The 23,568-nt window shown below is 43.7% G+C and overlaps 1 protein-coding gene across 1 annotated transcript in view; it reads left to right on the top strand.

Moving 5' to 3' along the window:
• Positions 1-23,568, top strand: part of LOC126252866 (facilitated trehalose transporter Tret1-like) — a 136,531-nt gene that overhangs the window by 69,578 nt on the left and 43,385 nt on the right. The window contains exons 2-3 of the mRNA XM_049953821.1: positions 2,402-2,733; positions 13,529-13,798. Coding sequence (XP_049809778.1) covers positions 2,402-2,733; positions 13,529-13,798 — 602 coding nt within the window. The remainder of the gene's footprint in view (positions 1-2,401; positions 2,734-13,528; positions 13,799-23,568) is intronic.

The raw sequence follows: 23,568 nt of genomic DNA, 5'->3' as shown, positions 1-23,568 counted from the left end.
TCTGTTACATTACCAGATGCCAAGTGTGTCTTATTTGCAGATGATACAAACATTACAATAAATAGTAAATCAAATATAAATTTAGAAAGGGCAGCTAATCAAATTTTTACTGACATTAATAAGTGGTTCATAACCAATTGACTACCATTAAACTTTGAAAAGACACATTATATGGAGATCAGAACTTCCAAGAGGTTTCCTTCTAGTGTGTGTATAAAATATGAAGGCATGGAAATAGGAGGAGTTGAGAGAGTAAAATTCTTGGGATTACAACTGGATAATAAATTCAGTTGGGAGCGACATACTAACGAAATGCTAAAGCGCCTAAACAAGTCTGTGTTTGCAATGCAAATGATGTCAGCCATAGGGGATATAAATATAAAAAAAATGGCATATTTTGCTTATTTTCACTCCATTATGTCACATGGTATCATAGTTTGGGGTAACTCCACAAACCAAGAAAAAATTTTTAGAGTACAGAAGCATATAATAAGAGTAATGTGTAGTGTAAATCCAAGTACATCATGTCGAAACCTATTCAAAGAATTGGGCATACTAACCACAGCTTGTCAGTATATTTATTCCTTAATGAAGTTTATTGTAAATAATACATCTCTTTTTCCAACTAACTGCTTAGTACACAGTGTCAATACTAGGAATAAGAACAGTATACATAAAAATTTAAAATCACTTACTCTTGCCCAGAAAGGAGTCCAGTATTCAACAAAACATATTTTCAATAAGTTACCAGCAACCATTAAGAGTTTAGTTTCAGACAAGGCACAATTTAAACATAATTTAAAATAATTTTTGGTGGCCAACTGCTTCTATTCCATCCAGGAATATCAACAAGTGCAGTAGACCATTTTAATGAAAATTTATTATACTTTCATTTTTGACAATACTTGGTTGTAGCAGCCAAGGAACTACCTACTGCGTGAATGACGGATGTATGGAAAGCAGATGGAAGTCTCAAGTCCGTAAATTGTGGAAGGTTAGGTTTAAATATTGTATATGATTTAACTGTTCTTAACTGAGGATCATTGGAATGAACAATTTACTTTAATGTTTGACAATACTTGATTGTAATAGCCAAGTAACTAGCTACTGTGTGAATGATGGATTTAATGAAAGCAGGTGTAAGTATTAAACCTGTAAATATTAGTTTAATTTTAATTAATGTACATAATGTTACTGTTTATTGACTGAGGACCATTAAAATTAATGAAACTCAAGTTTTTCTAATTACGTTTTTGTAATGTGTTTATCTCACATGTTCCACACCCAGGAGGATCCCTTCTTTTCTGGGTCTATGGAATGAATAATTAATCTAATCTAATCTGCATCTCAGGCTCAATCTGTAAAATATTTTTCAGTGTTGTTCATAGCACTGGATCCTCTTTGATGACGATAGTCAGTTGAGACCCGGCGACAGCCCTGTAAGCTAAAACTGCTTAACGAAATAAGTTTAATACCTGATGATTTATGTTGTGTGGGCATTAGGCCATGGCCCAAGGCATATTTCTTTGCTTCATGTTCCGTTTTTCAATGCTAAAGACATCATCAGCTTTGGGATGTATAATATTAGGCAGAGAAATATACTTTGGACCATGGCCTCATGTCCATAAAACAAAAAATCATTCAGGACGCAAATACCAGCAGCGAAAGCCTGCAGTGTATGATTATATTAAAACTGTAGAACATCCAAAATACTGTCGTTTTTATTTGTAATTGTAAAGTTATTTTGCCGAGAGGTGACGGAAGAAATCAGTTAACACAGAAAAAAATTCTTCCTACTTAAGTACAGTGACAAGCAGTACATGTCCACCGGCCGGAGTGGCTGAGCGGTTCTAGGCGCTACAGTCTGGAACCGCGCGACCGCTACGGTCGCAGGTTCGAATCCTGCCTCGGGCATGGATGTGTGTGGTGTCCTTAGGTTAGTTAGGTTTAAGTAGTTCTGAGTTGTAAGGGACTGATGACCTCAGAAGTTAAGTCCCATAGTGCTCAGAGCCATATGAACCATTTAGTACACGTCCATGCTTAAGGTCTGTTGGTTGGTTGGTTGATTTGGGGGATGGAAGCAAACAGCGAGGTCATCTGTCCCATCGGATTATGGAATGATGGGGAAGGAAATCGGCAGCGCCCTTTCAAAGGAACCATCCCAGCATTTGCGATTTAGGGAAATCACGGAAAACCTAAATCAGCATGGCCGGCCGCAGGTTTGAACCGTCGTCTTTCGGAATGCGAGTCCAGTGTGCTAACCACTGCTCCATCTCTCCCGTTTTAAGGTCTGTAGTATTTAGTTGTCGACAGGGAGGCTTGGAGGAGAGATGCGACAGACGGCTGTGTAAGCTGTCTTAGGGATGACGGTGTTTCGCAGAGTTTTGATGGCTGCCGACAGGCGACCTGGCGATGCTGGCGGGCGGCATCGTAATGGCGTGGTCGTCGCCGGCGCTGCCCAAGATGAGCCTGAGCCCCTCGGAGGCGTCGTGGGCGGGGTCTCTGCCGTCGCTGGGCGCCGCCGTGGGCCCCTGGCTGGGCGGCTGGCTGTCCGACAAGCTGGGCCGCAAGGCCACCGTCATGCTGGGCGCCGCGCCCATCGTGCTCAGCTGGGTGGCGCTCATCTTCTGCGAGTACGAGCCCGTCTGGCTGTGCGTCGTGCGCTTCGTGTCCGGCCTCGGCGTCGGACTCATCTTCGCCGCCATGCCGACCTACGTGGGGGAGATCGCTCAGGTACATGTCGCCCCTCTCCCGTTTTCGTGCTTGCACTTGGCTGTACCCGAGGGCTTCTAGACATTGCAGTATCACTATACTCGCCACTGTGCTCCTCAAACCAATCCATCAAACTCCTGGCCTTGTGACATGTCGCATTCTCGTGTTGAAAAATGCCACTGGGAAACATGACCGTCACGAAGGGGTGTACATGGCCTGCACCCAGTGTACAGTACGATACTCTTTGGCCATCGTGATGCATTGCATGAGCTTCACTGGACCCACAGATGCCCACGTGAATGTTTCTCAGAGCATAACGGAGCTGCCACCAGCTGGTCTCTGTCCCACACTACGGGTGCCAAGGAGTTCTTCCCCTGGAAGACGACGTATTCAAGGAGCAGTTCCCCTGGAAGACGACGAATTCGCGCCCTCCCATCAGTATGACGAAGAAGGTATCGTTATTCATAGTTTTCAATGTCATGCCGTTAACACTGCCACATACGAGGTGTGGCTAGAAAAAAACCGGACTAGTACTGGTGAAACAATAAAACGAATGCAATAAGGCTGAAAGTCGCGTGGCCTGTCACGTGACTCTCGCTCCGCCTACTGCTCGAGTTTCATCTACCTCCTGCACTCAGTCTGCCCGTGGCGTCTGTTTTAAGTAGTTGACGTTTTGTCTGTGCGTCGGAAAATGTTGAGTGTACAGAAAGAACAGCGTGTTAACATCAAATTTTGTTTCAAACTAGGAAAATCTGCAAGTGAAACGTTTGTAATGTTACAACAAGTGTACGGCGATGATTGTTTATCGCGAACACAAGTGTTTGAGTGGTTTAAACGATTTAAAGATGGCCGCGAAGACACCAGTGATGACACTCGCACTGACAGACCATTGTCAGCAAAAACCGATGCAAACATTGAAAAAATCGGTAAACTTGTTCGACAAGATCGCCGTTTAACAATCAGAGCAGTGTCTGAGTTAACAGGAGTTGACAAGGAAAGTGTTAGGCAGATTCTTCATGAAAGTTTCAACATGAACAAAGTGTGTTCAAAAATGGTTCCAAAGTGTCTCACAATTGAACAGAAGGAACGCCGAAGAATGACTTGTTCTGACATCCTGGAAAACATTGAAAGTGATCCCACCTTCTTACAAAATGTTATTACTTGCGATGAATCGTGGTTTTTTACTTACGATCCCGAAACTAAACGCCAATCGATGCATTGGAAAACTCCTGGTTCTCCACGACAAAAAAAAAAGCACGAATGTCAAAATCGAAATTCAAGGCAATGATGATTGTTTTTTGACATCAAAGGGATTGTGCACATTGATTGGGTACCAGAGGAACAAACAGTGAATCAGCATTACTACATTAGCGTCCTGGCTACCCTACGTGAGCGAGTACGGAGAAAAACGGAACGACTTGTGGAGAAAAAAGTCATGGATCCTTCACCAAGACAATGCCCCAGCTCACAGTGCGTTGTCAGTGAAGACGTTTTTGGCAAAACACAACATTCCCATCTTAGATCATCCACCCTACTCACCTGATTTGGCCACCTGTGACTTTTTTTTCCCCTAAAGTCAAGTCAGCTTTGAAAGGAACTAGATTTGAGACTGTTGAAGTAGTAAAAGAAAAAGCGACGGAAGTAATGTATGGACTTACCGAAAATGATCTGCAGCATTGCTATGAACAGTGGAAAATTCGTATGGAGCGGTGTAGAGACCGAGGAGGAGAGTACATTGAAGGAGATAACATGAAATTGTAAATAATTGTAAATAAATGTTTTTTCCAGCATCAGTCCGGTTTTTTTCTAGCCGCACCTCATACATGGGTAATCAGCTCCGGAGGATTATTATTAGGAGTGTTGGGTGCACTGTGTGTTCAGACACACTTATACGCCATCCAGCATTAAAGTCTGATGTTAGTTCCACCACAGTTCGCTGCCTGTCCTGTTTTACCACTGTGCCCAGCTTACAACGTCCGACATCTGAAATGAGGGGTGGCCGCCCAACCCTAACACATCTGTATGTCCTTTCACCTTCGTTTCGCCATGCACTGAAGACACACTCCACAGCGCTCCTCGACCACCCGACAATTCGTGCAGTTTCCAAACTGCTTATGCTGAGCCTGCATGTCATCAGAATCTGTCCTCAGTCAAACTCTGATGGATAGTACCCCCTCGCCATTCTTCACACGGACAGCACACTCACTGATACTATACTCCTGGAAATGGAAAAAAGAACACATTGACACCGGTGTGTCAGACCCACCATACTTGCTCCGGACACTGCGAGAGGGCTGTACAAGCAATGATCACACGCACGGCACAGCGGACACACCAGGAACCGCGGTGTTGGCCGTCGAATGGCGCTAGCTGCGCAGCATTTGTGCACCGCCGCCGTCAGTGTCAGCCAGTTTGCCGTGGCATACGGAGCTCCATCGCAGTCTTTAACACTGGTAGCATGCCGCGACAGCGTGGACGTGAACCGTATGTGCAGTTGACGGACTTTGAGCGAGGGCGTATAGTGGGCATGCGGGAGGCCGGGTGGACGTACCGCCGAATTGCTCAACACGTGGGGCGTGAGGTCTCCACAGTACATCGATGTTGTCGCCAGTGGTCGGCGGAAGGTACACGTGCCCGTCGACCTGGGACCGGACCGCAGTGACGCACGGATGCACGCCAAGACCGTAGGATCCTACGCAGTGCCGTAGGGGACCGCACCGCCACTTCCCAGCAAATTAGGGACACTGTTGCTCCTGGGGTATCGGCGAGGACCATTCGCAACCGTCTCCATGAAGCTGGGCTACGGTCCCGCACACCGTTAGGCCGTCTTCCGCTCACGCCCCAACATCGTGCAGCCCGCCTCCAGTGGTGTCGCGACAGGCGTGAATGGAGGGACGAATGGAGACGTGTCGTCTTCAGCGATGAGAGTCGCTTCTGCCTTGGTGCCAATGATGGTCGTATGCGTGTTTGGCGCCGTGCAGGTGAGCGCCACAATCAGGACTGCATACGACCGAGGCACACAGGGCCAACACCCGGCATCATGGTGTGGGGAGCGATCTCCTACACTGGCCGTACACCACTGGTGATCGTCGAGGGGACACTGAATAGTGCACGGTACATCCAAACCGTCATCGAACCCATCGTTCTACCATTCCTAGACCGGCAAGGGAACTTGCTGTTCCAACAGGACAATGCACGTCCGCATGTATCCCGTGCCACCCAACGTGCTCTAGAAGGTGTACGTCAACTACCCTGGCCAGCAAGATCTCCGGATCTGTCCCCCATTGAGCATGTTTGGGACTAGATGAAGCGTCGTCTCACGCGGTCTGCACGTCCAGCACGAACGCTGGTCCAACTGAGGCGCCAGGTGGAAATAGCATGGCAAGCCGTTCCACAGGACTACATCCAGCATCTCTACGATCGTCTCCATGGGAGAATAGCAGCCTGCATTGCTGCGAAAGGTGGATATACACTGTACTAGTGCCGACATTGTGCATGCTCTGTTGCCTGTGTCTATGTGCCTGTGGTTCTGTCAGTGTGATCATGTGATGTATCTGACCCCAGGAATGTGTCAATAAAGTTTCCCCTTCCTGGGACAATGAATTCACGGTGTTCTTATTTCAATTTCCAGGAGTGTATATGCACCATGTGTTTGTCTGAATAGCAGCCATTCCTCGCCAGGTGACGCTGCTATCGCCTGGACAGGTGAAATTAAATGAGCGTATGGCATCGTTGGTCAGAAGGCCTCTATTCGGGGAAGTTCGGCCGCCAAGCGCAAGTCTTATTTCAGTCGACGCCCCATTGGGCGACTTGCGCGCTGGTGATGAGGATGAAATGACGATGAGGACAACACAACACCCAGTCCCCTAGCGGAGAAAATCTCCAACCCGGCCGGGAATCGAACCCAGGCCAGCTTGAATTGGAGGCAAGCACGTTACCATCCGGCCGTGCAGGCTTACGCCTGGATAGGTTTGTATCGATAATAGGTCGGTGGCCATAATGTTCTGCCTGATCAGCGTATTTCAACATGGTACAACTTTCTTTAGTTAAGGCAGCATATGCGGCTCCCGAAACATAGAATCACATACTGTGTCAGTGGAGAGATTCCACTGCTGCAGTCGTGAAGGTAAGAAAGAGTACGGGAGCTAAATCCCTTATCAGATCGCTAAGTTCACACCATGTGAGTTTGCGTGGTTCTCCAAATGACGTCATTGGGCTAAATTTAGGGTCAGTATGATTGGCAGTCGACTGCACTTTTTCGGCTGTATGTGTTGGTTCAGCATTATCGCTATCACTGCTTGATGGGGGTACACGTGGGGAAACTGGAAGTGGCAATCCTTCTCCATGAACACAGGACGAATGACAGATGGGATGTCAGTGTATTGAATATTCCTCTTTCTCTAAGTGTTGACTCCTTTCCTTAAGGGAGGTAGGCACAAAAATAGCAATCCGATGCAAGATTTGTTGGTTCACGCCAAGAAGCATACGTCGACATAGTAAACACAGTTCTTCAGTTTGAACACGTCACCTCACTTACAGTCACTTCTAACCGCCATGACAAGTGTTCCAATGACAAGTAAACTAACACAGCACAGGAGCAACATGGATGAATCTGTTTGTCCATGGAGATTACTTTGGTAACAGAAAAGGGTTACAGCAAAAATGTTGACCAGCTTTAAATCAAAATTTCACTTTCTGGCAAAGTTTACAAAGTTATTCAGTTTTTGATATCTGCATACTAAGTAAAACTAACACTGTTCAAGAGCAGTAAAATGTAACACGTAAGGGAAGGGAGGAGGTAACGTGTGGGGAGGAGGAAAGCGGACAATCGGGAGAATAAGGGGAAGGATAGAGGGGAAAGGAAGGAGAGGAGAGATAAGAAGGGACACAGTTGAGAGGAGTGGAAGGGAACGGTGGAGAAGGGAGAGGACAAACGAGGTGGGCAGGAAAGGGAAGGGGAGGGAAGACAGAAGGAGATGAAAGGAGAGGAGAGGAGAGGAGGGGTGGAAGTGGGGGGAGGGGGGAGAGAAAGGAGTGAGTGGAGTGTTGGCTGGGGCAGGGGAGGTTGTAAGACTACTGCATATTATCAGATTAGTAATATACCGATAATGTTACTCCTGTGAAAGTATTTTTATTTTTGTGATTGTGACTGTGCGCATTGGAAAGGTATTGGACTGTTTTTCGATTCTGTAAAGCTTGCTGTTGAGAGGAAACAACACCAAAAACAAACGGGAATCGAACCAACTTTCTATTAGTAATAAAATAAACTGTAATTAAGCAAAAGGTAAAGGTCGCCATCCTAATTAGGCAAAGTTGTACCAAGTACTAACATGGTCCATAAAGAAAGTTACCTATTGTGATTGACTTTACTTGATACTGAACTTGTGTTTTCTGGTAATATGGAAGATAGTAGCACAATTTAGCAAGTTATACACCGGTGATTTGACTTTAACTACACAGGATGAGTAGTAATACGTTTAGGCATCAACTGGCTCTTAGTAACACTATATGTGCATTACAATAGGAAGATAGTGATATTTATAGGTAAATACTTACTAATGGTGGAGCAGTACTGACTAGGAGAAGAGGTTCTTTTGTCAGTTTAACTACAGGAAATTACTACTACTGAAATAGTTATGAAGTAATTGTATCTTTTGTACTGATCATTATTTGCATTCTCAAGGAATATTCACTTCCTTATATTATTTAGCTCAAGGGGAACATGTGAAACCTGGATTTAGTATAGTCTGAATGTTTCTAGCCAATTGCTTATACTTGATTACTGTTGTTGTAATTTGAAATATAAAACTTATCTATCAGTGGAATCAGATCGAGGCTGAGCACTTCAGTCACAACACAATACAAGAAACACTGTTAACAACGTAACACATGAAGTTGTACATGTTATTACTGCAATAAAAATATCTTTGAACTAAATACTTTAAATCTGCTCTTAGTAATTGTACTTTGATGAAATATTAACTGTCCCTTTATGAAAACTACATGCAGTATTTCAAAACTTAGGCTCACTAAATAATTATGTACTTTACAACTTCACCAATTTTATTTACTTTCATAAAGGAAGATAATAGCTTTTCAGTTCAATAAAATAGGATACTTAGATTTATCGTTGCACTTGGGATAGGACCCTCTCCAGGTAAATATCTAGTGATAAAACATGATGGCTCGACACAAAGTTTACAGCACCCAGAATTATTAATGAAAATGAAACCATATAACTGATCCATGCAAGTATGCGTTACTCAGCTGATAACTTCAGATGAAGCTGGTGGCAGTGTCGGTCTCCTGTTCTACTCAAAAAAAGACGGGAAAAGTATCCATGGTTCTTCCTGTGTAACAAGCTCTGAAAATTCTCTTTTTAGCGTCGCATTTTCATAGTGCAGAGCTAACCAAAGTACACCATGAAAAATAAGCCAAATTACTTCCGCATCTGAATCTATATTATTTAATCTTCCAGTTCTTCTCGCCTCTTTCAGTGCACAAGATGCCCACCCTTTGGCTGCAAGCCTGTCTGTCTCATGCCACAAAGGAGTTTCGCAGTTTGACCGCCAGATCCACTTTTTCTATTCCTGCCTAACCACTTCCGTTGCAGAAGGACTTCCCACCAAGTTTTTCATGAATACAAACCTACTTTCCCTATGCGTAAACCAAAATTACAATTAAAGTTTTAACTTTTACATTTTTTTACAACACATTACTTTTGACATTACATCCATAGAGTAATTACAATTACATAAATTATCATAAATAGTGAATAAACATTTACCTGGATGTTGCATCAAAGAGCATAGTTACACAGAAGTCACTTTATGTAAAAATGGACAAGGAAGTTTGACCAGAGCAATAAAGATCATATCGATAATAGCTTTACAAGCTGAGGAGCAAGACTAGGTTAAGCGAGGGGAGGGATGCAAATTTATAATCTCTAAATGTTCATGCAATTTAATAAATCAAACGAAAATACGAAGTTAAAAATTAAAGTTATCGAAGACACATAAGGAAATCTAGATACTTCTAATCTAATACATAGGGGCTGACAATTTGTGATGCAGGTTGATCCATCAGGATGAAGTTGTTAATCATCCTGTATTAACAAACTATACTAATTCTGTTGTAGAGTACGGTGGAGTTGTTGAGTATAGTATTATAAAGGGTTACTGATTTTATTATTATTAAGGTTGAGGTTGGACTGTTTGTGTATACAGGTTTTCCCACGAGGAATGGTAAAAATTCAGGGTTGTGACAGGAAAGACCATTCGAAGCAAAAATTCCTAATAAACATAGGTTCTTACTAAGGTTAGAGCAAAGTCTACAAAGAAGCTATGGATAACTCAAGGAATAGGGGTATCTTGTAAAACAAAAAGAAAACTGTATCTGTCAATCCGAAACAGTTCCGATGTTGATGTTATAGCACATACTGCAAAATATTAAAGACCGTAATATGGACATCAAAGCAAATATATTACAAGGAAAAGATACTCATGTCACATAACAAAATAAAGACAATATGGGATATAGTGAAGGAGGAGACCGGTAGAACCAGACATGAAAGGGACAAATAGCATTAAGAGTAAATGATACATTAGTGACAGATGTGTATAGTGTTGCAGAACTTTTTAACAAACATTTCATAACTGTTACTGAAAAGATGGAGTTGTCAGGTTCTGTAGATGCTGCTATGGAATACCTCAGACCAGACATTTCAAGAAACTTCCATAATATGAATTTGACCCTCACTACCCCAGCAGAAATAATGTCCATCATAAAATCTTTAAAATCAAAAACATCTAGTGGGTATGATGAAATATCAACAAAGGTAATTAAAGAATGTGATTCTGAGTTAAGTAACATATTAAGCTATCTGTGTAACCAGTCATTTATCAGTGGAATATCTCCTGAATGGTTAAAATGTGCTGAAGTTAAGCCACTGTTTAAGAAGGGAGATAAAGAAATAGCATCAAATTTCCATCCAATTTCACTTTTTCCAGCATTCTCAAAAATTTTAGAAAAAGTAATGTACAATCGGCTTTATAACCATCTTATCTCAAATAACATACTGTCAACGTCACAGTTCGGATTTCTAAAGTGATCTGATATTCAGAAGGCTATCTACACTTGCAGTGAAAATGTGCTTAATTCATTAGATAAAATATTGCAGGTAACTGGTGTATTTTGTGATGTGTCAAAGGCATTTGACTGTGTAAATCAAATATCCTTTTAAGTAAATTAGAATATTATAGTGTAACAGGAAATGCTGCAAAATGGTTCAAATCTTGTATCTCTGGCAGGAAACAAAGGGTGTTATTAGGAAAGAGACATGTATCAAGCTATCAGGCATCATCTATGGTCATGGCTCTGAGCACTATGGGACTTAACATCTATGGTCATCAGTCCCCTAGAACTTAGAACTACTTAAACCTAACTAACCTAAGGACAGCACACAACACCCAGTCATCAGGAGGCAGAGAAAATCCCTGACCCCGCCGGGAATCGAACCCGGGAACCCGGGCGTGGGAAGCGAGAACGCTACCGCACGGCCACGAGCTGCGGACTATCAGGCATCATCGAACTGGGTACTAATTACATGTGGGGTCCCACAAGGTTCCATTTTAGGGCCCTTACTTTTTCTTGTGTATATCAATGACCTTTCATGAGTAACATTACCAGATGCCAAGTTCGTTTTGTTTGCCAATGATACAAACATTGCAATAAATAGCAAATCAAGTGTTGTCTTAGAAAGATTAGCTAATAAAATATTTGTGGACATTAATCACTGGTTCCTATCCAATTCCTTGTCACTAAACATTGAAAAAAAAACCACACTACACACAGTTCAGAACTTGTAAGGGGTGTCCCACGAGTATATGTCTGACATATGATGACAAGCAGATAGAAGAAGTGGACAGTGTTAAATTCTTGGGATTACAGCTTGATAATAAATTCAACTGGGAAAAGCACACCACAGAACTGCTGAAGCATCTTAACAAATCTCTATTTGCAATGCGAATTGTGTCAGACACAGGGGATATAAAAATGAAAAAGCTGGCATACTATGCTTACTTTCATTCCATAATGTCATATGGGATTATTTTTTGGGGTAATTCATCAAGCCAGGCTACAGTTTTCCGGGCACAAAAACGTGCAGTACGAGTTATATGTGGTGTGAACTCAAGAACATCCTGCAGAAACCTGTTTAGGGAACTAGGGATACTAACTACTGCTTCCCAGTATATTTATTCCTTAATGAAATTTGTCATTAAAAATATATCACTTTTTCAAACCAACAGCTCAATTCCTGGAATCAATACTATAAATAAGAATAATCTTCACAAGGATTTAAAGTCACTTAGTCTTGTACAAAAAGGTGTGCATTATTCAGGAACACACATTTTCAATAACTTTCCAGCAGCCATAAAAAGCTTAACAACCAATGAAATTAAGTTTAAGAGAAGCCTAAAGGATTTATTGGTGGCCAACTCCCACTCCATTGACGAATTTCTCTGTAGAACCAACTGATTTGTGCGTGTGTATATTTAGGTACAATATAACTTCTGCACAATTTCAGTGCAGCAATGTGTTCATTGTAAATAAGTGTGTGTGTGTGTGTGTGTGTGTGTGTGTGCGTGTGTGCGTGTGTGTGTGTGTGTGTGTGTGTGTGTATGTGTGTGAGTGTGTAAGTACAATCTAACTTCTGCACCAATTCAGTGCAGTAAGGTGTTCATTGTAAATAAGTATTATACTAGTTGCATTACACGTTTATTACCTTATAAATAAATAAAAAACTTTTTTAATTTAAATTCATTGCATTAGTATTTGTAAAATGATTCTTTCATATAGTGGTCATTAATAAATGACGATCATTCCACTTAGGACCTGTGGAATGGTACATTAACTTATTTGTTTGAGTTAGAAATATTTGTCATATATTGTTGTTCTTCTGACATGTTCTACAACCTGGAGGATCTCGTCACTACGAATCAATTGGAATGAAAGTAAATGTAATCTAATCTATTCTACAATGCATAACTTAAAAACTACGAGCACTTCTTCATTATTAATACTGTGAAACCAATCTCTTCTACTGCTAACTCTGTGCTTTCGGTAGTTTGGTAGGAGGTAGCACGGATCAAAACAAAAAAAAAAAGGTCTAGTAGACTTGGGTCCTAAAACGCATATCTTAAGAGCTCAGCAGAAGATATTTATTTCACAGAAGCAAGAATAAAGTGCTCATAGCTCTGAAAATAGGTAGTTTAGAAGCTGTGTTTACTGGTCATTTTATTTGTTTTGGTCTACTCTACCATCTCCAAAATGTGGGAACCAAAGAGCTTGCAACAGTAAAGATGTGCTTAATAGTACCAAAGATGAAGAAATGCTCTTAGCTCTTAAGGCCTGCTATTCAGAACCGTGCTTACTAGACTTTTTGCTTCCTGTCATACCCCTGATTATTAAATATGTCTGCAGCGAGGAGTATCTCTAGTGTTTCATCGATGTCGTTTACTGTGTAACAGTTTTCAATTGCATGGCTTGCAAAGTTCGATTTACCAAAAACTGTAAGAACCATACATTCTTCTGCTTTTGTAGAAGGGGTGAAGCACACCTACCACATACAAGTTTGTAAATGCGCAGTTCAACATCAACACGCTTCTACATCATGTAGATGTTGAAGACTGCATTTGGAAACATTCTGTGTGGGGTTCAGTATTGTCATTAACCATGATTTTTACTTTTTTATTAGCTTCATTTCAAATGTGGATTCGAATGCTGTAGTGCTGTATTGTGTAATTTCCGTTGGCAGGCAGACGTCAGAGGCGCGCTCTCCTCGCTGATCCAGGTCTCGATGACGACCGGCTTCATGATCGACTACTGCGTGGGCCCGTTCGTCTCGTACACGACACTGGCGATCATTGGGATGGTGACGCCGCTGGTGGCCGTGGCGTGCTTTGCATGGATGCCCGAGTCGCCCTACTACCTGCTGGCCGTGGGGAAGGACGCCGCTGCGGAGAAGTCGTTGCGCTGGCTGCGGGACCCGGACCGCGACATCATGTCGGAACTGCGTCAGATGAAGGTCAGTCTATATTTGAGGGGGCAGCTTTTCAGAAAATTTCCAGTGAAGAGAACCGTAGACTGAGTGACCAAAAGTTATGGGAAGGGGCTGAAAGTGATGTCAGTCGTCAGTTACTAAAGCCTTCGCATTTGTCTCCACAGAGTCCTGGTAGCAATGGGTTTATGATGTCCCATAATCAAATGGACGACAACTTGACTCACAGGGGACCGTCGACCATACCATACAGCTAATGGCCATTCATCAGACATTTGTGATCTTCCTGTGCAGTGGTTCATCTACACTCCTGGAAATTGAAATAAGAACACCGTGAATTCATTGTCCCAGGAAGGGGAAACTTTATTGACACATTCCTGGGGTCAGATACATCACATGATCACACTGACAGAACCACAGGCACATAGACACAGGCAACAGAGCATGCACAATGTCGGCACTAGTACAGTGTATATCCACCTTTCGCAGCAATGCAGGCTGCTATTCTCCCATGGAGACGATCGTAGAGATGCTGGATGTAGTCCTGTGGAACGGCTTGCCATGCCATTTCCACCTGGCGCCTCAGTTGGACCAGCGTTTGTGCTGGACGTGCAGACCGCGTGAGACGACGCTTCATCCAGTCCCAAACATGCTCAATGGGGGACAGATCCGGAGATCTTGCTCGCCAGGGTAGTTGACTTACACCTTCTAGAGCACGTTGGGTGGCACGGGATACATGCGGACGTGCATTGTCCTGTTTGAACAGCAAGTTCCCTTGCCGGTCTAGGAATGGTAGAACGATGGGTTCGATGACGGTTTGGATGTACCGTGCACTATTCAGTGTCCCCTCGACGATCATCAGTGGTGTACGGCCAGTGTAGGAGATCGCTCCCCACACCATGATGCCGGGTGTTGGCCCTGTGTGCCTCGGTCGTATGCAGTCCTGATTGTGGCGCTCACCTGCACGGCGCCAAACACGCATACGACCATCATTGGCACCAAGGCAGAAGCGACTCTCATCGCTGAAGACGACACGTCTCCATTCGTCCCTCCATTCACGCCTGTCGCGACACCACTGGAGGCGGGCTGCACGATGTTGGGGCGTGAGCGGAAGACGGCCTAACAGTGTGCGGGACCGTAGCCCAGCTTCATGGAGACGGTTGCGAATGGTCCTCGCCGATACCCCAGGAGCAACAGTGTCCCTAATTTGCTGGGAAGTGGCGGTGCGGTCCCCTACGGCACTGCGTAGGATCCTACGGTCTTGGCGTGCATCCGTGCGTCGCTGCGGTCCGGTCCCAGGTCGACGGGCACGTGCACCTTCCGCCGACCACTGGCGACAACATCGATGTACTGTGAAGACCTCACGCCCCACGTGTTGAGCAATTCGGCGGTACGTCCACCCGGCCTCCCGCATGCCCACTATACGCCCTCGCTCAAAGTCCGTCAACTGCACATACGGTTCACGTCCACGCTGTCGCGGCATGCTACCAGTGTTAAAGACTGCGATGGAGCTCCGTATGCCACGGCAAACTGGCTGACACTGACGGCGGCGGTGCACAAATGCTGCGCAGCTAGCGCCATTCGACGGCCAACACCGCGGTTCCTGGTGTGTCCGCTGTGCCGTGCGTGTGATCATTGCTTCTACAGCCCTCTAGCAGTGTCCGGAGCAAGTATGGTGGGTCTGACACACCGGTGTCAATGTGTTCTTTTTTCCATTTCCAGGAGTGTATGTGCAAGCATGGTCTCTAAGTTAATGTCGGTCCCCTCTAGATACAATTGTCCTCAGAAATTCGAATAATAGTGTGATCTCCAATATACTATAACCCAAATGAGTAGGTATGTCTGAATGAGAAGTGACCTCCAACAACAAATAGTAATTCTGAATTAGTGGAAGACTGTAAATAATTAGGCCTACTTTTGGTATTGGGTATAATGCACCCTCAATTTAAATATATTTCAATTTGATGTTTTGTCATAGAACGTAGTGTCATCACTAATGGTTTTCAGTAATGTTTCGCCACCATTTTAAGGGGCCAAAAATTGCGCATCACTAGAAAACATAACAGATGCCTTATATTACAACTGAACTACACATAACAGAGGTTAAGTACAAAACAAACTGGTGCAATATTTACCAATTGGAACTATGGCTCTCTAACATTCTATTTCTTATACTCAACCACAAAATAACACTATACTCAAACAAACGCCATTTTACGAAGGAATGAAGAAGGTGGTTGTATTATGATATATCACTTAAACAGCAATGTAAATGGAGAATCTTTACTTTGTTTACACACAACATGACCAAAGATGAATGAAAAGCAAAGATAATGACAAAGTTGATATTTCGAAAATAAAATTATTTATCTAAACACATGCAGGTGCAATTACAAAACTCGAAAAATTCTAACATTGCAGCAAAATACAAGACATACTTTGTAAGCACAATGGGCTTTAGAATTGAATACTTCTGCATCAGAACCATCTCAATCATTTATTAAAATGCACACAATCTTAATTAGCACTACCTAATTAAATTATAGGTTAGTCGATGACCATATCTCGGTCTTGGTACATCTAAATACATAAAAATTGTCTGCTAAACGCTGCTGATCTAGCTTACACCCTGAAGTACACCGTGAATTATCAAAACAAACAATGTTATTCGTACATCAAAAACTCATCTGATAACCAAGTCAGTCAAACATTATAATGACTCTACGCAAGGGTTTTGACATTATCTTGCAGTTCAAACCGCTGTCATCTTCTGCTTTTACATAGAGGAGGACACTTCATCCCTATACAGGGTGAGTTACGTAAGACGTAACACCCCTTTTATTTCGCGAGCGGTTACACATATCGAAATGCGGTTTTCGGCAAATGTTAGAGAGTGGAGGGTCACCTGTTTCTTTTTTGTTTATTTAATGTTTTTAGCGCTGGTACCAACGGAGATATTGAAGCAAATACATTTTTAAATGAAACCGCATAATTTTTATAGCTGCGTTCGATAGATTTTGAGAAGACAAGTAAGTGGTATAGCGTTTGTTAATGTTCACGTTGAAAAATGCCGTAAAAAATTCGAGAAATGTCCTAGAATCTGAGAGAATGGTGGCCATAATCGGCATTAACGGTGCCCGTGTTACGCTGTGTCAACACATGTCAACACATTTGCCTGTTTACTTGTGTGCACTGTAGGCCGTTCATTACTGCTTCGATATTCGTTGCTTGCAGACAAATATACCAATGAGGAGACGATGGATATGCTACTTTTATGTGGTGAATGTAAAAGAAATACCGTAAAAATAGTACAGCAGTGTGGGGCTACCTACGTGGATCGCCAGTATCCGATGATCCAGGCAATTGCACGGGTTATTAAGACGCTAGTGCGGATAGACTGCTTGAACTTCAAAAAGAGGACAAGAAAGAAGACTGCAACTGACAGAGGACGCGAAGAAGCTGTTCTGACTACGACGCTAATGGATCCGCACAGTGATACGAGACAGAATGTCCATCCCCATCATCTGTCACTACACTGAGCACTGGACGACGGTGGTTTAGAACATCGTACAGAATTTTGTCGGTTCACTCTTCAGCAGCTGAGATGAGAGACGACGCTACGTTTTTCCAACGTTTGCTCTTTACCGATGAAGAAAGGTTTACAAACAACTCTAATGTAAATTTCCATAACATGCACTATTGGGCAGCCGAAAATCCACACTGGTTTCGTCAGGTGCAACATCAACGGCCGTGGAGCGTAAACGGATGGTGCAGCGTCATAGGGGCCTTACACTATCCCAGGCTTTCTAAATGGGCATTCGTACTCACAATTTCTGAAAATGTTCAAATGGCTCTGAGCACTATGGGACTTAATATCTGAGGTCATCAGTCCCCTAGAACTTAGAACTACTTAAACCTAACTGACCTAAGGACATCACACAGAGCCATGCCCGAGGCAGGTTTCGAACCTGCGACAGTAGCAGTCACGCGGTTCCGGACTGAAGCGCCTAGAACCGCTCTCTGTCAGTCAGCAGACGAGGTCGGCCTGTACGCTTTTGTGCTGCACGTGTCCCTTCACGTTTCCATTTCACTATCACATCGGAAACACTGCACCTAGGGATGTTTAGGAGAGTGGAAACCTTGCGTACAGACGTGTGACGCACAGTCACCTGACCACGTTCGAAGTCCGAGAGTTCCGCGGAGCGCCCCATTCTGCTCTCTCACGATGTCGCTGATACGGTGTACCTGGCAGTAGGTGGCAGCACAATGCAACTTATATGAAAAACGTATATTTTTGTGGTTGTCCGGATACTTTTGATCACATAGTGTATATAGGACGGTCTTCGTTGCCATCGAGAGCTTTGTTTATGCCCCACTTCTTGAAAGATTTAACAATAATGTCCTCTCTCACTCCAGATCACGACTGTTTTATCCACTGACCCACTTGTTTGATTGTAGGTCGTTTTAAATCTCTCTTCAGCCTGAATTCATGTTGAGTTTCATCCATCATCCATGTGTTCCATTCCTCTCTCATGGCTACTAGCAAAAATATTGTACCAGTATCGGCAACACAACTCGCTTTCACTTCAAGTTCACTGGCACCGTAGACTGCAATGACGCGTCGTAGGCCTAGACAGTGTTCTGGGTTCGTGATGGCGGGGCCGGAGGGAGGCAATGTTAGCAAGCTGGGGACTCGCCGCAACTCACGTTTGTCACATCGGTGCACTGCAGCTGCCTGCTGAATCCAATGTTGCCAGACAGAGGCAGATTTCCCGCGGCATCGAATACATGGTCATTTTTAAGACTGGTGGGAATTTTAAATCAAAAGGGTCTCAGGGAACGACAGAAGGACAGTCCGCCTAAAAGTGGGCAGCTAAAACACAGTAAGGTAGTTGTAGAAACGATTGGTATTGTAGCTGTAAATTGTCTTAGCTGCGTTGGGAAAGAACCAGAGCTCCAAGCCCTTACAGAAAGCACTGAAGCTCAAATAGTTGTAGGTACAGAGAGCTGGCTAAAGCCGGAAATAAGTTCAGCCGAAATCTTTTCAAACGATCTAACAATGTTCAGAAAAGATAGATTAAATACAGTTGGTGGTGGAGTATTTATTGCTGTCAGAGGTAGTTTGCCTTATTGTGAAATTGAAGTAGATAGTTCGTGTGAAATAGTGTGGGCAGAGGTTATACCTGATAATCGGACTAAACTATTAATTGGATCGTTTTACTGACCCTCCGACTCAGAAGGTATAGTTGTTGAACAAAGAAAACTTGAGTCTTATTTCAAATAAGTACCCAGCTCATACAATTGTAGTCGATGGTGACTTGAATTTACCCTCGATATGCTGGAAAAATTATACGTTTAAAGCACAAAACGTCATTCAAAATTGTACTGAATGCTTTCTCAGAAAATTATTTTGAACAATTAGTTCATGAGCCCACTCGAAGCGTAAATGGTTTCGAAAGCATACTTGACCTTTTAGCAACAAATAATCATGGACAAATAGTGAGTATTGTGACGAATACAGGGATTAGCGACCACAAGGCAGTTGCTAATAGGCTGAATACCGTAACACCTACAACCATAAAAAAGAAACGCAAAGTATATCTATTTAAAAAAAAGCTGATAAAAATGCTCTTAACGCATTCTTAAGAGACAGTCTTCACTCCTTCCGGTCTGATCATGTAAGTGTAGAAAAGTTGTGGGATGTTTTCAAAAAGATAGCATCAACAGTAATACAGAGATATATACCACATAAACTAATAAGAGATGATACTGATCCCACATGATACACAAAACGGGTCAGATCGTTGTTGCAGAAGCAACGAAAAATGCATGCCAAATTTAAAAGAACGCAAAATCCCCAAGATTGGCAAAGTTTTACAGAATCTCGAAATATAGCGCGTACTTCAATGCGAGATGCTTTAATAATTTCCACAATGAAATTATGTCTCGAAATCTGGCAGAAAACACAAAGAGATTCTGGTCATACATAAAGCACACCAGTGGCATGACGCAATCAATACCTTCACTGCGCGATAACAACGGTAAAGTGACTGATGACAGTGCCACTAAAGCAGAGTTATTAAACACAGTTTTCCGAAACTCCTTCACCAAAGAAGACGAAGTAAATATTCCTGAACTTCAATGAAGAACAACTGCCAAGATGAGAAACAAAGAAATAGATATCCACGGTGTAACACAGCAGCTTAAAACACTTAATAAAGGCAAGGCCTCCGGTCCAGATTGTATACCAGTCAGATTCCTCTCAGAGTATGCTGATAAAATAGCTCTATATTTAGCAATTATATACAACCACTCGCTCACAGAAAGATCCCTACCTAAAGACTGGAAAATTGCTCAAGTCACACCAATACCCAAAAAGGAAAATAGGAGTAATCCGCTGAATTACAGGCCTATATCACTAACGTCGGTTTGCAGTAGTGTTTTGGAACATATACTGTATTCGAACATTATGAAGTACCTCGAAGAAAACGATTTATTGACACATAGTCAGCACGGATTCAGAAAATATCGTTTTTGTGAAACAAAACTAGCTCTTTGTACCCATGAAGTAATGAGTGCTATCGACAGGGGATGTCAAACTGATTCCATATTTTTAGATTTCCAGAAGGCTTTCGACACTGTTCCTCACAAGCGTCTTCTAACCAAACTGCGTGCCTACGGAGTATCGCCTCAGTTGTGCGACTGGATTCGTGATTTGCTGTCAGAAAGGACACAGTTCGTAGTAATAGACGGAAAGTCATCGAGTAAAACAGACGTAATATCCGGCGTTCCCGAAGGAACTGTTATAGGCCCTCTATTGTTCCTGATCTACACTCCTGGAAATGGAAAAAAGAACACATTGACACCGGTGTGTCAGACCCACCATACTTGCTCCGGACACTGCGAGAGGGCTGTACAAGCAATGATCACACGCACGGCACAGCGGACACACCAGGAACCGCGGTGTCGGCCGTCGAATGGCGCTAGCTGCGCAGCATTTGTGCACCGCCGCCGTCAGTGTCAGCCAGTTTGCCGTGGCATACGGAGCTCCATCGCAGTCTTTAACACTGGTAGCATGCCGCGACAGCGTGGACGTGAACCGTATGTGCAGTTGACGGACTTTGAGCGAGGGCGTATAGTGGGCATGCGGGAGGCCGGGTGGACGTACCGCCGAATTGCTCAACACGTGGGGCGTGAGGTCTCCACAGTACATCGATGTTGTCGCCAGTGGTCGGCGGAAGGTGCACGTGCCCGTCGACCTGGGACCGGACCGCAGCGACGCACGGATGCACGCCAAGACCGTAGGATCCTACGCAGTGCCGTAGGGGACCGCACCGCCACTTCCCAGCAAATTAGGGACACTGTTGTTCCTGGGGTATCGGCGAGGACCATTCGCAACCGTCTCCATGAAGCTGGGCTACGGTCCCGCACACCGTTAGGCCGTCTTCCGCTCACGCCCCAACATCGTGCAGCCCGCCTCCAGTGGTGTCGCGACAGGCGTGAATGGAGGGACGAATGGAGACGTGTCGTCTTCAGCGATGAGAGTCGCTTCTGCCTTGGTGCCAATGATGGTCGTATGCGTGTTTGGCGCCGTGCAGGTGAGCGCCACAATCAGGACTGCATACGACCGAGGCACACAGGGCCAACACCCGGCATCATGGTGTGGGGAGCGATCTCCTACACTGGCCGTACACCACTGGTGATCGTCGAGGGGACACTGAATAGTGCACGGTACATCCGAACCGTCATCGAACCCATCGTTCTATCATTCCTAGACCGGCAAGGGAACTTGCTGTTCCAACAGGACAATGCACGTCCGCATGTATCCCGTGCCACCCAACGTGCTCTAGAAGGTGTAAGTCAACTACCCTGGCGAGCAAGATCTCCGGATCTGTCCCCCATTGAGCATGTTTGGGACTGGATGAAGCGTCGTCTCACGCGGTCTGCACGTCCAGCACGAACGCTGGTCCAACTGAGGCGCCAGGTGGAAATGGCATGGCAAGCCGTTCCACAGGACTACATCCAGCATCTCTACGATCGTCTCCATGGGAGAATAGCAGCCTGCATTGCTGCGAAAGGTTGATATACACTGTACTAGTGCCGACATTGTGCATGCTCTGTTGCCTGTGTCTATGTGCCTGTGGTTCTGTCAGTGTGATCATGTGATGTATCTGACCCCAGGAATGTGTCAATAAAGTTTCCCCTTCCTGGGACAATGAATTCACGGTGTTCTTATTTCAATTTCCAGGAGTGTATATTAACGACATAGGAGTCAATCTGAGTAGCCGTCTTAGATTGTCTGCAGATGATGCTGTCATTTACCGTATTGTAAAGTCATCAAAACCAAAACGAATAGCAAAATGATTCAGATAAGATATCTGTATGGTGCGAAAAGTGGCAATTGACCCTGAATAAAGAAAAGTGTGAAATTATTCACATGAGTACCAAAAGAAATCAGTTAAATTTCGATTACGAGATAAACCACACAAATCTGAAGGCTGTAAATTCAGCTAAATACTTAGGGATTACAATTACAAATAACATAAATTGGAAGATCACATAGATAATATTGTGGGTAGAGCAAACCAAAGACTGCGATTCATTGGAAGAACACTTAGAAGATGCAACAGGTCTACTAAAGAGACTGCTTACACGACGCTTGTCCGCCCTATTCTGGGGTATTGCTGTGCGGTGTGGGATCCGCATCAGGTGGGACTGACGGATGACATCGAAAAAGTACAAAGAAGAGCAGCTCGTTTTGTATTATCGTGAAATAGGGGAGACAGTGTCACAGACATGATACGTGAATTGGAGTGGGAATCATTAAAATAAAGGCGTTTTTCGTTGCGACGCTATCTTCTCACGAAATTTCAATCACCAGTTTTCTCCTCCGATTGCGAAAACATTCTGTTGCCACCCACCTACATAGGAAGAAATGATCATCACGATAAAATAAGAGAAACCAGGGCTCACACAGAAAAATTCAAGTGCTCGTTTTTCCCGCGTGCCGTTCGAGAGTGGAACGGTAGAGAGACATCTTGAAGGTGGTTCATTGAACCCTCTGCCAGGCACTTTATTGTGAATAGCAGAATTATCACGTAGATGTATATCATAGGAAATTTCATTGTGGGGCCTTACACTATCTCAGGCTTTCTAAATGTGCATTCGTACGCACAATTTCTGACAAACCTTCTGTCTGTTCCTTCGGAAGAGATACCGCTGGACATTCGACAGTATATATGGCTGCACGAGACGGTAGTCCAGCTCACTCGTCCCGTGCTGCAAAGAAAATACTGAATGAGAACTTTCCTGGATGTTCAACAGGACGAAATTCTGTTGTCAAATGGCCTGCGGGGTCTCTCGATATGACTCCTCTTCATTTCTTTCTTTGGGGAGCACTCAAAGACACATTTTATGACGAAGTCCAATCTGCATCAGACGATATGAGTCGTCGAATCGATAGTGGATCCACTTTAATTACATCTGTTCATCGTTCTTTCGACTGCAAACGTGCCTTGATTGATTTGCGTGGTTACCAAATCATTGTTACTAAATTGCTAATTTCAATTACGTGTGCACGAAGTTGCATCAGTGTCAAGAAGTCGACGGCATATATTGCACATAGCTGGTAACACTGCCATTACGTGTTTACGTTCAACATGAAACAATATTTCGTTAAGAAGAATATTTATTTTGCGGTTTACAGGTGATCACCAAAAGTATTTTTAATAAAATCTGTAGTTCAGTGAATGTATCCCATATGATATACTTTAAAGCAGTGCAGGTAGAGACAGTTG

Source organism: Schistocerca nitens, chromosome 4 (genome assembly GCF_023898315.1).
Source record: "Schistocerca nitens isolate TAMUIC-IGC-003100 chromosome 4, iqSchNite1.1, whole genome shotgun sequence".
NCBI lineage: Eukaryota > Metazoa > Arthropoda > Insecta > Orthoptera > Acrididae > Schistocerca > Schistocerca nitens.
This window is presented reverse-complemented; position numbering and strand designations above follow the sequence as displayed.